This window comes from Littorina saxatilis, linkage group LG6, assembly GCF_037325665.1.
Source record: "Littorina saxatilis isolate snail1 linkage group LG6, US_GU_Lsax_2.0, whole genome shotgun sequence".
Classification (NCBI taxonomy): Eukaryota; Metazoa; Mollusca; class Gastropoda; order Littorinimorpha; family Littorinidae; genus Littorina; species Littorina saxatilis.
Genome location: NC_090250.1, coordinates 43,724,156 through 43,739,013, shown reverse-complemented (window position 1 = coordinate 43,739,013; position 14,858 = coordinate 43,724,156). Strand labels below are relative to the sequence as shown.

General features: G+C 40.1%; 1 protein-coding gene across 1 annotated transcript in view; it reads left to right on the top strand.

Annotated features, from left to right (window-relative positions):
• LOC138968026 (gamma-aminobutyric acid type B receptor subunit 1-like) overlaps positions 1-14,858 on the top strand; it is a 174,930-nt gene that overhangs the window by 98,367 nt on the left and 61,705 nt on the right. The window contains exons 9-11 of the mRNA XM_070340586.1: positions 307-396; positions 1,152-1,302; positions 3,954-4,086. Of these exons, the coding sequence (XP_070196687.1) occupies positions 307-396; positions 1,152-1,302; positions 3,954-4,086 (374 nt within the window). The remainder of the gene's footprint in view (positions 1-306; positions 397-1,151; positions 1,303-3,953; positions 4,087-14,858) is intronic.

The following is a 14,858-nucleotide window of genomic DNA, read 5'->3' as shown; positions in this document are numbered from 1 at the left end:
GTATCCATGGAAGCGGAAAGGAATCCGCAAAGAATCTGATTTGGTTGAATTCCCATCTTAAAATTGACTTATCGAGTAATTTTCTCGCAGGCTTGTTTCTCAGGTAAATTGTAGGATGAGTATTTTGACCTTTGAATATTTGAGAAAAACATCTAATGTGTCGGTAAGACTAAGGAATAATTAACGTGCGTAGTAAAGATCGTAGCATGGACTGAGAGATCTATTCTACCAATCCGTACTTTTTCACAATATAAATGCACTGCAACCCCATACACAACCAACACGTTTTGTCCACTCATCTTCCAGGTGGTAATTTCTGCCGAGTGGCCATTCACTACCCCGACAGCCCGGAACTGGACTTTGATTGTGACGGCTGTCGCCCTATCCTCTGGAAAGGTCAGTACGACATAGTGTATGGTTATGTCCAGAGAAAAGCCTTATCGTCTAGGTTTGGCAGAGCTCCAAATATGTGACCCTCCACCACGAAATGAGTCGCATGTCATCTCGCGCGGTTCTGCGCTAGGCTTAATATAAGTCCGGGGAGTGTCTGGTAACAGTGTGAGGGTCACCTTAGGCACAGGCTTATAACTCAAACAGTGTTCGCTCTTTTCTAAAACGGGTTTCACCACTGGATAGAGCATAACAAACTCTTTAGAAAAATGTAAAAATATGAAAATCATGCAAAGGTGACATGCGACTCATTTCGTGGTGGAGGGTCACATATGTGTTGAGAAATGCAAGTTTTACGCCCTCACGGCAAAGCCAGTAGGGTCATGTTCCCGGGTTTTAACCCGACTTAAGATGAGATACACAAGTGTAATGTGTTGGTTGGACCATGCTCTTATATACTCAAAGCACCTTAGCATGATCTTAGATAGCCTGGAATAACGTTGCCTGGGGTTGAAGTCTGTTGACGTAGTTTGTTTTTGTATGGCAAACAATACTACATTTTACTACCTGAGAAATAGAGTCAGTAAAAGCGGTTATTTATCAGCATTAACTGGAACAATTTCGTTGCTGTACCTGATTTTGTGATGTCTCTTCTTTACGTTATGTTCTTTACCCAATTTTGCCTGTTGTAGAATGAGCATTCTTTAATGTAGCTTTTTGTATTTTTCGAATGAACATTTTTTTCTTGAATTCGTTTGCAGGAGGAAGAATTCCAAGGGATAAGAAGATCGTGGTCCCGCGCCAGAAGACGATAGAGGCGGCCATTTTGTACATCAGCACCGCGTGCTGTGGAGCGGGCATAGTTCTCGCCCTTGTCTTCCTACAGTACAACCTCTACCACCGCAAACTAAAGTGAGTTATCTGCCTTAAAGGAACATGACTTCTAGAGCAAGCCATCGTGTTTACCGGCAACTGATCTGTCCATGCTTGCTCACGGATTGAGGGCATCCTTTCAGAATCAAGAGCCTGGTTGTATTCCGTGCAGAGTGGGACTTTTTTTCTAAAATAATTTTGCAAGTTCGTTTTGGTGACCGTAAAGCCTGTTATTAATTGGGCGAAGTCGATTTCACGTGGTCTACTTCACTAAGCTCGCTGGACAAAGCTTTCGCACTGAATTTTTCGATACCAAGACTTTGCGAAATCTTCGCGAAGTCGACTTTGGGTTAAACGAAGACCTTTACGAAATCAATGTCCCCCCAAAAATTCCTACGCAGAAAGCAGCCAGGCCATTGGTGGTTGTTCTTTACGCCAGTAGATGGATGTTCACTTTCCCATGTCAAAATACCAAAACATCCGGGGCAGATCTGAAATAGTGAGCAGATCACAGAACCATTTTCACGGGAAGGGCTGTTACTTTCAATGCTGTTCACAAGTGACCGATTTACAGTCGACGTTTTTGAAGATTTTTTAATCATTTTTGTGGGTACAAAAACCACTGTGAAGTAGTCATCATGCATGGAAACGGTTTAACTGGCTCGTCGATTCTAAATCGACTCTTTTTGCATGAGTCCGGAGGCACAGCAAAAGCAAGCTAATGGAAGAGTGCGCGACAACTCGAAGAAATGTAATCTCCCCTATGAAGACATCAGGAAAAGTTGTTGCAAAATCGATGGAAAGTCGAGCAGTGCGGATCTTGGTTTTCGAGTCGCCCGAGAGTCTGTTGAAAATGTGGCGGACATTGACAACTTTCAAGCGAGTTTTTTTATGCGAGCTATTCAACGACCTTTTGCGAAAAACAACAGAAAAAAACATTAGAAAATCGTCCATGTGAACAATACTTTAGATGATCCTATTTCGCCAACAGCCCCCCCCCCATTCTCTCCCCCCAATCCAAGTCTAATTGACCCCCGGGTTTTCATTTCATCTTTGGAAACGTTTGCCCTGGTTTTGTCTCCACGCCGAGCTGTCTTATACGGCTGCTTTATACGGTCAATAAATTGCCGATTTGTCTCATGAAAACACTATCTTGGCGCCTATCCAGTCCTCGGGATTGGATTTGTCTTTTAAAAGCTTTACCCGTAACTGTTTTTGTGAGCTTGGGAGATTTAGACCGAGCGGCTATTGCGCAAAGCGATTGGACTTTTTATGCAGTCTTGCACCGTTCGATTTTGTGATCAAACAGTTGCCTCTCTGTACTTTTATTTTTTTGGCTTGGGGAGACGCAGGCCTTGGTGTACCCTAGTGTGAGACTATGTCTTCTGAAAATATAATGAAAGCAAAAAAGAAAGAGAAGAAAACTATACATGACGACAAAACAAAACAATGAAAAGTAACTTTCTTTTTTTAATTTAGTTAATCGACATGTTACATGTATAAAAGTGATTTTTCATATTTTTTGCTTTCAATAGAGGTTAAAACTCTAATTCGTAGGTTGGAAATTGGTTTTAAAAGAAAGTTCCCAATGGGTTTTCCGTAATATTGTCAGCATTACCACCAAATATACTGCCGGGCCTGTAAGTTCGTATTCATGACCACATTCGAAATATTGTCCTCCACTATGGTGTCAGCAGTAAAAAGCAAATTAGAGTAGCATTTATAGTGAAGTGTTAACATAAACCTTTATTTTTAAATCCTGATACACCGTCATTCTCATAGTATAAATTGTACATGCAACTAACCCAGATTCCCTGTTGTGCAATAAGGCAAAATACACCAGAACACAGATATGTCAGCACACTTCCCGGGAAAAGCCCAGTTAAATATTAAGGTTTCAAGGTAATAGTTCAGACAGTATACGGGGCGCTTCACACTGTGCGACTCAGGTGGTGCTGTTATTACATGCACCACCACTGCAATTTCTCCATGTGAGATAATAAAGTTAAATTGATTTGATTTGATTTAAAAACTACATTCTTTGCAATTGTTAGTTTGTACTTGAACCAACACATCATAATCAAGCTGATCAACCCAGCACTGATCGACTGTATCTTGATGTACGCAGATACAGATACATGGTTTATTGTGTTCGTTTCAGATACATCAAACTGTCGAGCCCCAAGCTGAACAACGTGGCAGTGATAGACTGTCTTTCTTTTTCTTTATTTGGTGTTTAACGTCGTTTTCAACCATTCAAGGTTATATCGCGACGGGGGAAGGGGGGAGATGGGATAGGGGAAAGGGGGAGATGGGATAGAGCCACTTGTTAATTGTTTCTTGTTCACAAAAGCACTAATAAAAAAATTGCTCCAGGGGCTTGCAACGTAGTACAATATATGACCTTACTGGGAGAATGCAAGTTTCCAGTACAAAGGACGTAACATTTCTTACATACTGCTTGACTAAAATCTTTACAAACATTGACTATATTCTATACAAGAAACACTTAACAAGGGTAAAAGGAGAAACAGAACCTGTTAGTCGCCTCTTACGACATGCTGGTTAGCATCGGGTAAATTCTTTCTCGTCCCAACCAATATGGGACTCCCCCTAACCCGCGGGGGGTGTGATAGACTGTATCTTGATTTACACAGATACAGATACATGGTTTATTGTGTTCGTTTCAGATACATCAAACTGTCGAGCCCCAAGCTCAACAACGTGGCAGTGATTGGCTGCATCTTGGTCTACGCCACCGTTGTCCTACTGGGGCTGGATGATCGCACCATGACTCCTGAAGTCTTCTCTGTCGTCTGCACCGTAAGTTTCTCATCTGTGTTCCTGAACGGTGTCTTCCTTTTGTCGGTTAGATACGAACGTTTTCAGTGCTCAGGTCAAGATGTTCATCGTTGTTGATTTTGCTTCGTCATAATTTATGATATTTGGCTATTGTGTCTGCGTGAATAATCATGTTGTGCGTGAGACTTAGTCGTTTGTTGTTAACTTTAAAGATCTAATGCGTGCTAATTCATCTAAGATCCCATTTCCTTGCTCCATTCAATTGTCATCCCACAAAGTGAGAAAAAAAAACCACCCGATGAATTAGACACCCAAATCCAAGCCAAACCAAACCAAGTAAAACCATGTCACGCCATCCCAAGTGCAACAACAACAACAACAACAACAACAACAGCAACAGCAACAACAAAAATAACGCTCTAGAAAAATAGGGAAAACAAACCAACAAACAAAGAAAAGAGAGAAAAAAAATGATACTACAAGCAAACTAAACAATTAAGAAACAAGAAATTCCTCCGAGGTAGGAAAAACACCCCCGTCCTTACCATTCTCACTGCCACCAACTGAGAAGGTTATTTCCCTTTGACCATTAATATGTCCCTCTATAAGTCCTTGTAGAATCTTAATCCACCAATGACTCCCTAACCGTGTGTTTGACTGGTCCCAATTTTTGTAAGGACCGTCTCAGGAATGTATAGAACCTGTTCACCAAGTTTGGTGACGATCGGTCCGTTCATTCTTGAGATCTATATGCGAACACAAACAAACACATCGACCGAATCCTATACACACCCCTATAGCTCTTTCTCACTAGCGAGGCCGGAGGTGTGCACGAGTTTCGTCCCTTTGGTTCGGTAAGTTCCGGTTAAGATAGAGGCGGCAGTCGAGCGCATGAACGTGAAAGAATTGAAAGATTTTCTTCGGAAACATGGCCAACTTGTCAGTGGAAAAAAAGAAGAATTAGTGCGCAGAGCAAGAGGCACGTTTCAGCTGCGAAAAGATGGCAAGGATGCTATCGATAATGCTGTGGAAACAAATGATTCAAGTTAGCATTTGACAGACCACTTCGACTGTCAGTGTCACGAACTTGTAGCCTATGTGTTAAATGTTATCAATAATTATTGAGCACACTCGGAATTTGTGCGTGAATCAGTGAGTCCTTTTGATGCTTGGTAGTCATGCATTTATTGTTGTTAACTGGATGTGCGTGTTGTCTAAGGCTAATGTCAGACGGAGCTCGCAAAACACGAAACAAAAGCCGAACAAAAGCAAAACTACACACAAAAGCACCATGTTTTGCTTTTGTTCGGCTTTTGTTTCGTGTTTTGCGAGCTCCATCTGACATTAGCCTAAGAGCAGTTTCACATTACCAGTTCATGGCTCTTTAATGTTACTTCAGTTGTTTTACTTTACATTGTTTACCAACTTTGTTAAACTGCTATTGTTTGTATATGTTTTAGATAAATAAAACCCAAACTGTATCAACTGCGTCTGTTGAAGTGTGTGTGATTATCTGTAAAACAAGTCATTCATCAAGCTTCAGATTCATCATGTCTTTATTCTTTGAATACATATATAATTATATAATACACTGCATTGTCGTTCCTCGGCAAATATTTCAGCCAACTGTGAATAAAAAACAAAATGTAATCACACACAGGTAATAAATATTTTTCCCTTAAAAACATAAAAAGCATAGATACACACCACACAAACCCTATTTATAATTTCATGTACATAATCCCACGTTACAAAATAGTGCACTCCTTACAACACACGCTCACACCTGGTTGGTTTGCGTTCAACTTCTCAGACATATTCAGGCATGAAAATTCTCCGTATTTTCCATATTTTCCGTATTTTTGAAAAAAATAAACCGTATTTTTTTTTATTTTCCGTATTGTTCCTTTTTAAAAAAAAAAAAATTTTTCTTTAAATTTTTTTTTATTTTTTATTTTTATTTTTTTTTTCCCAGTCATAGTTATAGTAAAATAGTTTTGGGGCCATGTTTGAATCCAATTTTAAGGCTCAGATAGCCCCAGATTGCACCAAATTGCACCCTTGAAAAAAAAATTCCGGGGGGGCATGCCCCCGGACCTCCCTAGAAGTCTTGGCGCTTTGCGCCTGCGAAACTTGGCGCTACGCGCCTTCGAATTTTGTTTTCAGTATTTTTTTTTTCTCAGTTTTCATGCCTGATATTTTAACTGGACACAAACATTTGGAGTACAAACCAGTATCAGTTTTCATGCATACTAGTTTTATAATTTCTGTCTTCCATGCATTGGGAATGTAAGCATCAATGAGTGACATACACAGAGTCAATGACTGAGATTTATAGTGACACTAGAGACTACAGTCATACTGAGACACGGCAGTCCTTCTTACAGCTCATGTGCCTGTTACTGTTTCACACAGACAAGAGCAAAATGCACTAATGATTGAAGGAAGTATGTTGTACAACAACATTCTTTTACACTTTTATGTACATGAACAAATAATACCCATCTGATTAACTAGACGAGAAAGTCACTCTGTCAAGTTGCACAAAATCTTGTCATTTTCTAAAAGAAAGAGTAACACGTAGGCGCTGCTCCCAAGCTCTTTTCAGTTGCTTGTTTGTTGGAAGTTTATGTAGCCTGACAACTCTTTCTTCAATAATTTTTCCACGATAGTTATGGCAAATGACACAGTACTGCTTTCCACCACCACACACTCTGAGCGAGCTTTCTTTCAGTGCAGACGCCATGATGTAGAAGATACCGGAACTAACCCAGCGTTTCTCCTTCGTTGAAGAGCATGGAAAGATAACTCGTACTTGACTAGAAGTGAGAAAGAGCTATACCGGGGGTGTAATAAAGTAAACCGAAAGAAAAAGAGACACAGAAACAAACCGTCAACCTGACGCCAAAATAGACAAGCCATACAAATTGACACCGAAGTAGAACAATCCGTGCCATCTTCACATTGAAACTGACAACCGAATTTGTGAAACCCCAGTTTGAGCGGAAGTTACGAGACAACAACAAATCGATCTTGTGAGACGGGCGCAGTGGCGTGGTGGTAAGACGTCGGCCTCCTAATCGGGAGGTCGTGAGTTGGAATCCCGGTCGCTGCCGCCTGGTGGGTTAAGAGATTTTTCCGATCTCCCAGGTCAACTTATGTGCAGACCTGCTAGTGACTTAACCCCCTTCGTGTGTACACGCAAGCACAAGATCAAGTGCGCACGGAAAAGATCCTGTAATCCATGTCGGAGTTCGGTGGGTTATGAAAACACGAAGATACCCAGCATGCCTACTCAACGAAAGCGGAGTGAAGCTGACTATGCTCTCAGAGTATAGTGTGGGGAACCCAAATGGGCAAACGAGCTCACACGTAACCAGAACATTCTAGAACGCTGAAGAAGAAGAAGAAGAAGATCCTGTGAAAATGATTCCAGCGACGCAAGTACAGAATATGGGATAATAGCAGATATGGACGCAACTGTTCAGACTGCATTCGAATGATCTTCTTGGCCTGCGAACTGAAGTGATAAAATTTACCTTTCAGTTGGTTTTCATGGAATTTGCCGACAAGCCCAAGTCTTCTGAGGCTCGTTTGGAACTTGTGGTGGATTTATTTGCTTTTTCCGGTAGCTTAAGGAGACAAATAAAAGCATTAATAGAAGATTTAATCGCATAACTCAGGATTGTGGTACTGTTTTGGACTGTCAATAGGGAAACCCGTCCCTTGCATCTGCTGCTCCTGGTGGAAAAGGCAGTAAATACTAGGATTGATTTGTCGAGTAGGTAGCTGAGTTTCTACTCAATTCCATTCAGTTTCAATTAAATACAACTGTATTATCTGAATGTAAGATAAACAGACATTTTTCTTTTGTCTCGTATACGCAGATATTACATCACTCTCAAAACATATAAATACATATATAGAATTCATCTGAACACATATATCCTAAACCACACACATACATACCCGCACCCTCACATCCACTTCCACATCCACCCACTCGTGTGTTCTATTTGTGGATTGAGTTCGTACTTAAAAATCATCAAAGATGAAAAGTTTGTTACACAATACTGTATTAGAGCGGACTTGTCATTTCTTCATCTTCTGCGATTGTGGGTGTTGTACTCTCAGGGTTTGATGCACCACACGATGTTTTACCCTGCCACGTGGGGCAAGTGGCGCCGTCTCATGGGGCGTGCTTGTTAAGTATCTGTGTGTTTCCAAGCCCTTAGACTTTTGCTGTAAACTGAATTGTTTTTATTTTTATTTTTTAAAATTTGTTTACAAAACCAACCAACAAACCAAAACCAACAACAACAAAAGCAAACGTGGATTTTGTCAACACGACGACATACACATTCACACATACAGCCACAAACTCATTGACACGAGGGGGCAAGCAATCACGCTTACAGACAGGAAGACAGCCGTGGTCATCAAACACAAAGATCACACATCAACGTATAATTGACAGACATGAAAGAGAATTTCACTCTTCCTCATCACGTGCTCGTTTACGCATGCACAGTGATACAGTATGTGAATTCCCTGGTGCAAGCTGCTGACCTGATACCATAAATTACGTACAATTGGTAACGATAGTAATACAAAGGACAATTGCTATTGAACATCGTGTCAAAAAGCATCACGTTCTACTCTGCATTACACGCTTCTATAAATAAATCTTGCCTGTTACACACACACATGCAGAGCCAAGCATACACAGACAGACGCACACACACACAAAAAACACACACACACACACACACACACAAACACACACACACACACACACACACACACACACACACACCCACACACACACGCGCGCGCGCGCAAAAATGCACAAGTTACCTCATGCTCATACTTCTCACCGCTATCACCATTTCTGTCTATTCCTTTTCCTTCCAACTCGTATTACAAACATTACCACTCTTGATTCGGTGGGAACTTAGTCCATTCAATTCCACGTTTTCCCCCCATCAGTCGTTTTTATATTTAGTCAAGTTTTGACTAAATTATTTAACATCGAGGGGGAGTCGAAACGAGGGTCGTGGTGTATGTGCGTGTGTGTGTGTGTGTGTCTGTGTGTGTGTGTAGAGCGATTCAGACTAAACTACTGGACCGATCTTTATGAAATTTGACATGAGAGTTCCTGGGTATGAAATCCCCGAACGTTTTTTTCATTTTTGTGATAAATGTCTTTGATGACGTCATATCCGGCTTTTCGTGAAAGTTGAGGCGGCACTGTCACGCCCTCATTTTTCAACCAAATTGGTTCAAATTTTGGTCAAGTAATCTTCGACAAAGCCCGGGGTTCGGTATTGCATTTCAGCTTGGTGGCTTAAAAATTAATTAATGACTTTGGTCATTAAAAATCGGAAAATTGTAAAAAAAAATAAAAATTTATAAAACGATCCAAATTTACGTTTATCTTATTCTCCATCATTTGCTGATTCCAAAAACATATAAATATGTTATATTCGGATTAAAAACAAGCTCTGAAAATTAAATATATAAAAATTATTATCAAAATTAAATTGTCCAAATCAATTTAAAAACACTTTCATCTTATTCCTTGTCGGTTCCTGATTCCAAAAACATATAGATATGATATGTTTGCATTAAAAACACGCTCAAAAGGTTAAAACAAAGAGAGGTACAGAAAAGCGTGCTATCCTTCTTAGCGCAACTACTACCCCGCTCTTCTTGTCAATTTCACTGCCTTTGCCATGAGCGATGGCCTGACGATGCTACGAGTAAAAAGGCATTGCGTTCAGTTTCATTCTGTGAGTTCGACAGCTACTTGACTAAATATTGTATTTTCGCCTTACGCGACTTGTTTATATTTAGTCAAGTTTTGACTAAATATTTTAACATCGAGGGGGAATCGAAACGAGGGTCGTGGTGTATGTGCGTGTGTCTGTGTGTCTGTGTGTCTGTGTGTCTGTGTGTGTGTGTGTAGAGCGATTCAGACTAAACTACTGGACCGATCTTTATGAAATTTGACATGAGAGTTCCTGGGTATGAAATCCCCGGATGATGTTTTCTTTTTTGTGATAAATGTCTTTGATGACGTCATATCCGGCTTTTCGTGAAAGTTGAGGCGGCACTGTCACGCCCTCATTTTTCAACCAAATTGGTTGAAACTTTGGTCAAGTAATCTTCGACGAAGCCCGGACTTCGGTATTGCGTTTCAGCTTGGTGGCTTAAAAATTAATCAATGACTTTGGTCATTAAAAATCTGAAAATTGTAAAAAAAAATAAAAATTTATAAAACGATCCAAATTTACGTTTATCTTATTCTCCATCATTTTCTGATTCCAAAAACATATAAATATGTTATATTCGGATTAAAAACAAGCTCTGAAAATTAAATATTTAAAAATTATTATCAAAATTAAATTGTCCAAATCAATTTAAAAACACTTTCATCTTATTTCTTGTTGGTTCCTGATTCCAAAAACATATAGATATGATATGTTTGGATTAAAAACACGCTCAGAAAGTTAAAACAAAGAGAGGTACAGAAAAGCGTGCTATCCTTCTTAGCGCAACTACTACCCCGCTCTTCTTGTCAATTTCACTGCCTTTGCCATGAGCGGTGGACTGACGATGCTACGAGTATACGGTCTTGCTGAAAAATGTCATTGCGTTCAGTTTCATTCTGTGAGTTCGACAGCTACTTGACTAAATATTGTATTTTCGCCTTACGCGACTTGTTTATTCCTTTCTTTCGTTTTTATATTTAGTCAAGTTTTGACTAAATATTTTAACATCGAGGGGGAATCGAAACGAGGGTCGTGGTGTATGTGTGTGTGTGTGTGCGTGTGTGTGTGTGTGTGTGTGTGTGTGTGTGTGTGTGTGTGTGTGTGTGTGTGTGTGTGTCTGTCTGTGTGTGTGTGTGTGTGTAGAGCGATTCAGACTAAACTACTGGACCGTTCTTTATGAAATGTGACATGAGAGTTCCTGGGTATGAAATCCCCGAACGTTTTTTTCATTTTTTTGATAAATGTCTTTGATGACGTCATATCCGGCTTTTCGTGAAAGTTGAGGCGGCACTGTCACGCCCTCATTTTTCAACCAAATTGGTTGAAATTTTGGTCAAGTAATCTTCGACGAAGCCCGGACTTCGGTATTGCATTTCAGCTTGGTGGCTTAAAAATTAATTAATGACTTTGGTCATTAAAAATCTGAAAATTGTAAAAAAAAATAAAAATTTATAAAACGATCCAAATTTACGTTTATCTTATTCTCCATCATTTGCTGATTCCAAAAACATATAAATATGTTATATTCGGATTAAAAACAAGCTCTGAAAATTAAATATATAAAAATTATTATCAAAATTAAATTGTCCAAATCAATTTAAAAACACTTTCATCTTATTCCTTGTCGGTTCCTGATTCCAAAAACATATAGATATGATATGTTTGGATTAAAAACACGCTCAGAAAGTTAAAACAAAGAGAGGTACAGAAAAGCGTGCTATCCTTCTTAGCGCAACTACTACCCCGCTCTTCTTGTCAATTTCACTGCCTTTGCCATGAGCGGTGGAGTGACGATGCTACGAGTATACGGTCTTGCTGAAAAATGGCATTGCGTTCAGTTTCATTCTGTGAGTTCGACAGCTACTTGACTAAATATTGTATTTTCGCCTTACGCGACTTGTTTTTTCTTTCGTTGTTTTGTTTTTTTGTGGGTTTTCTTTTTGCTGCTGCTGCAAAATCTCATTTTCCAGAATTGAGGTTCTTGTCGCTGTGCTATTGGATTTTGTGCACCCAACTTCAATGAGTAGGTGGGTTGTGTTTGGTGGTAGTGGTAGGATGGGTTCGGGCATTCTGATAATCCTCGCTCCACGGCTATCGCCAGTTGTCTCTCTGACCGAACGCGAAAGTCCTACGCGAATCTATCAAAAGAAGAATACAGAGTGATCTCCCATATGTTGTTCACGAGCAGTGTTCGCGAGACGAAAATGATTGCAGATTGGCCGACTTCGACAGTGATCTCCGTTCTGTTCTTCACAGTTATGATAAAGACATCGTTCTAAGGTCAAAACAAGTCGAAATTTTGGGACTGCTGCCGGAGGGAGACCGTAATATATGGTTGCATCACTGTCAAAAAAATCGTCTGCTCCAGCGAGGGCCGAAACCAAACGGTAGATTGTTTGTTTGTTTGTTTATTTGTTGCTTAACGTCCAGCCGACTACGCAGAGCCATATCAGGACGAGGAAGGGGGGGGGATGAAGGGGGCCACTTGTCAAGCGATTCCTGTTTACAAATGCACTAACCCATTACTTGTGTCCCAGCAGGCTTTAGTAAAACTAAATTAATACCTACTGGAAGATTACCAGTTTCCAGTACCTATCTACTGCTGGACTTACATCAGAACACTAACAGATTAAACTATACATGAATCGCGAGACAAGCGGCAAGAGAAGAGATTTTTGGAAAAAATACAGGTGAATGAGCAAGAAGGTAGAAAAAAGAAAAGAATTCATGAAGAAAAAGAGAGCATGACAGGAAAGAGGAACCAAAAATCTACCTAACAGCAAACTAGAAAGCTCCTGCGGTTCCAAAAACAGGAGGGGCCTTTAATTTCATAACCGCAGTGCCCCACTGCGGGAAAACGGTTGATTATCACGTGACACATATGCCATATTTAGAGTTGTTTGCACAGTAAATACATCCGCGAAAAATAGCTCGCTTGAAACTGTCTAAAATAAAAATTCCTCTGTAATTTAAAAATTACAAAACACCATGAAAAATCATTATCGACGATCGCGAATCTGCTTACATCCATAACACATTACAACAAGTCGCGTAAGGCGAAATAACAACATTTAGTCAAGCTGTCAAACTCACAGAATGAAACTGAACGCACTGCTTTTTTCACCAAGACCGCATATTCGTAGTTTCGTCAGTCCACCGCTCGTGACAAAAGCAATGAAATCGACAAGCCAGAATAGTGCAGTAGTGGTCGCGCTGAGCAGGATAACACGCTTTTCTGTCTCTCTATTCTTTTTAGCTTACTGAGTTTGGTTTTAATCCAAAAATATCATATCTATATGTTTTTTGAATCAGGGACCGACAAGGAAAAAGATGAAATTGTTTTTAAATCGATTTCGGAAAATGAATTTTAATCATAATTTTCATATTTTTGATTTTCAGAGCTTGTTTGTAATCTAAATATAACATATGTATATGTTTTTGGAATAAAAAAATGACGAAGAATAAGATGAAATTGTTTTTGGATCGTTTAATAACTAAATAATTTTAAATACAAGCTTCCGACTTTTAATGACCAAACTCATTCCTTAGTTTTTAAGCCACCAAGCTGAAATGCAATACCAAAGTCCGGGCTTCGTCGAAGATTTCTTTGCCAAAATTTCAATCAATTTGATTGAAAAATGAGGGTGTGACAGTGCCGCCTCAACTTTTACAAAAAGCCGGATATGACGTCATCAAAGGTATTTATCGAAAAAATGAAAATAATTTCCGGGGATATCATTCCCAGGAACTCTCATGTAAAATGTCATAAAGATCGGTCCAGTTGTTTAGTCTGAATCGGTCTACACACACACACACACACACACACATACACCACGACCCTCGTCTCGATTCCGTGCAAATAAGCTTTTGCCAAACAACTCTTTTTAACACTGTCTACGTGATCTTTGCTCATTTATTTTAGTCTTAAATGCTTTGGCGAATAATTCTAATTAAATGGTGCTGTTGAGAAATGAATTTCTTCCAAAAATGTTAGTTTTGTGTACTTGTTTTTGCATTTTTACGATTTTCTTAGCATGTTGAAGAGACACGTTTGCTGTTTAACACAATTTATGAACAAGTAAACGATAAAAACGATTAAATACTATGCAGTTGTCGTACAGCCAGTAAATTATCCTCTACGAATCTGTTTTCCTTTTTGATTTATCTTATCTGGTTCATATACACAAAGAAAAAAGCCAAGCACCCCCCGAATGATAATAATTGAGTCAAATTTGTTTTACCATTTTTTTTCTTCGTAATGACATACATGGGTTTCCATAATAAGGTTGGGAAGTTCACGCGTCAAGATTGTGTCGTCACTGCCTGTGAGAAGCACGTGCAGCATGCAACCCATGAATGTTAAAAAAGGCAGTATGCTCACGGTGCAAATTTCTGTATTTAACACTGGGCGACGACAATTTGCAAACATTCTCTGTGAACATGGCGAGAAGACGATTATCAGAGGCGATCCGATGGCAGATTATAGGAATGGATGCTACAGGAGCATCCTTCAAAGCGATTGGTCGTCAACTTGGCTACCACTACACCGTCATCAGCCGTTTGGTACGCAAACATCGTCAGACTGGGGATTTTAAAGACCGTCCACAGTCAGGGCGACCCCGTGTGACGTCAGAACGTGAAGACCGAGCACTTCTCCGAATAATTCGGCGTGAGCCATTTTCAACGAGTACCGTCCTGAAACGAACATGGCTTCCAAATCGACATCTGTCAACCAGGACCGTACGAAACCGCTTGAAAGCTGCAGGAATGGCAGCCCGAAGAGTCATTAAGCGTCCCCGACTGACAGATGACCACAAGAGAAGACGCTTGGCATGGTGTCTGGCACGACAAAGATGGAACCTGAGAACGTGGAGGAGGATCCACTGGTCGGACGAAAGCAGATTCCTTCTCCATGTCACTGACGGCCGACTGAGGGTATGGAGGCACAGGAACACGGCCTATACACCCAGGAACATCATATAAACTGTTCCATTCGGTGGCGGGTCAGTCATGGTTTGG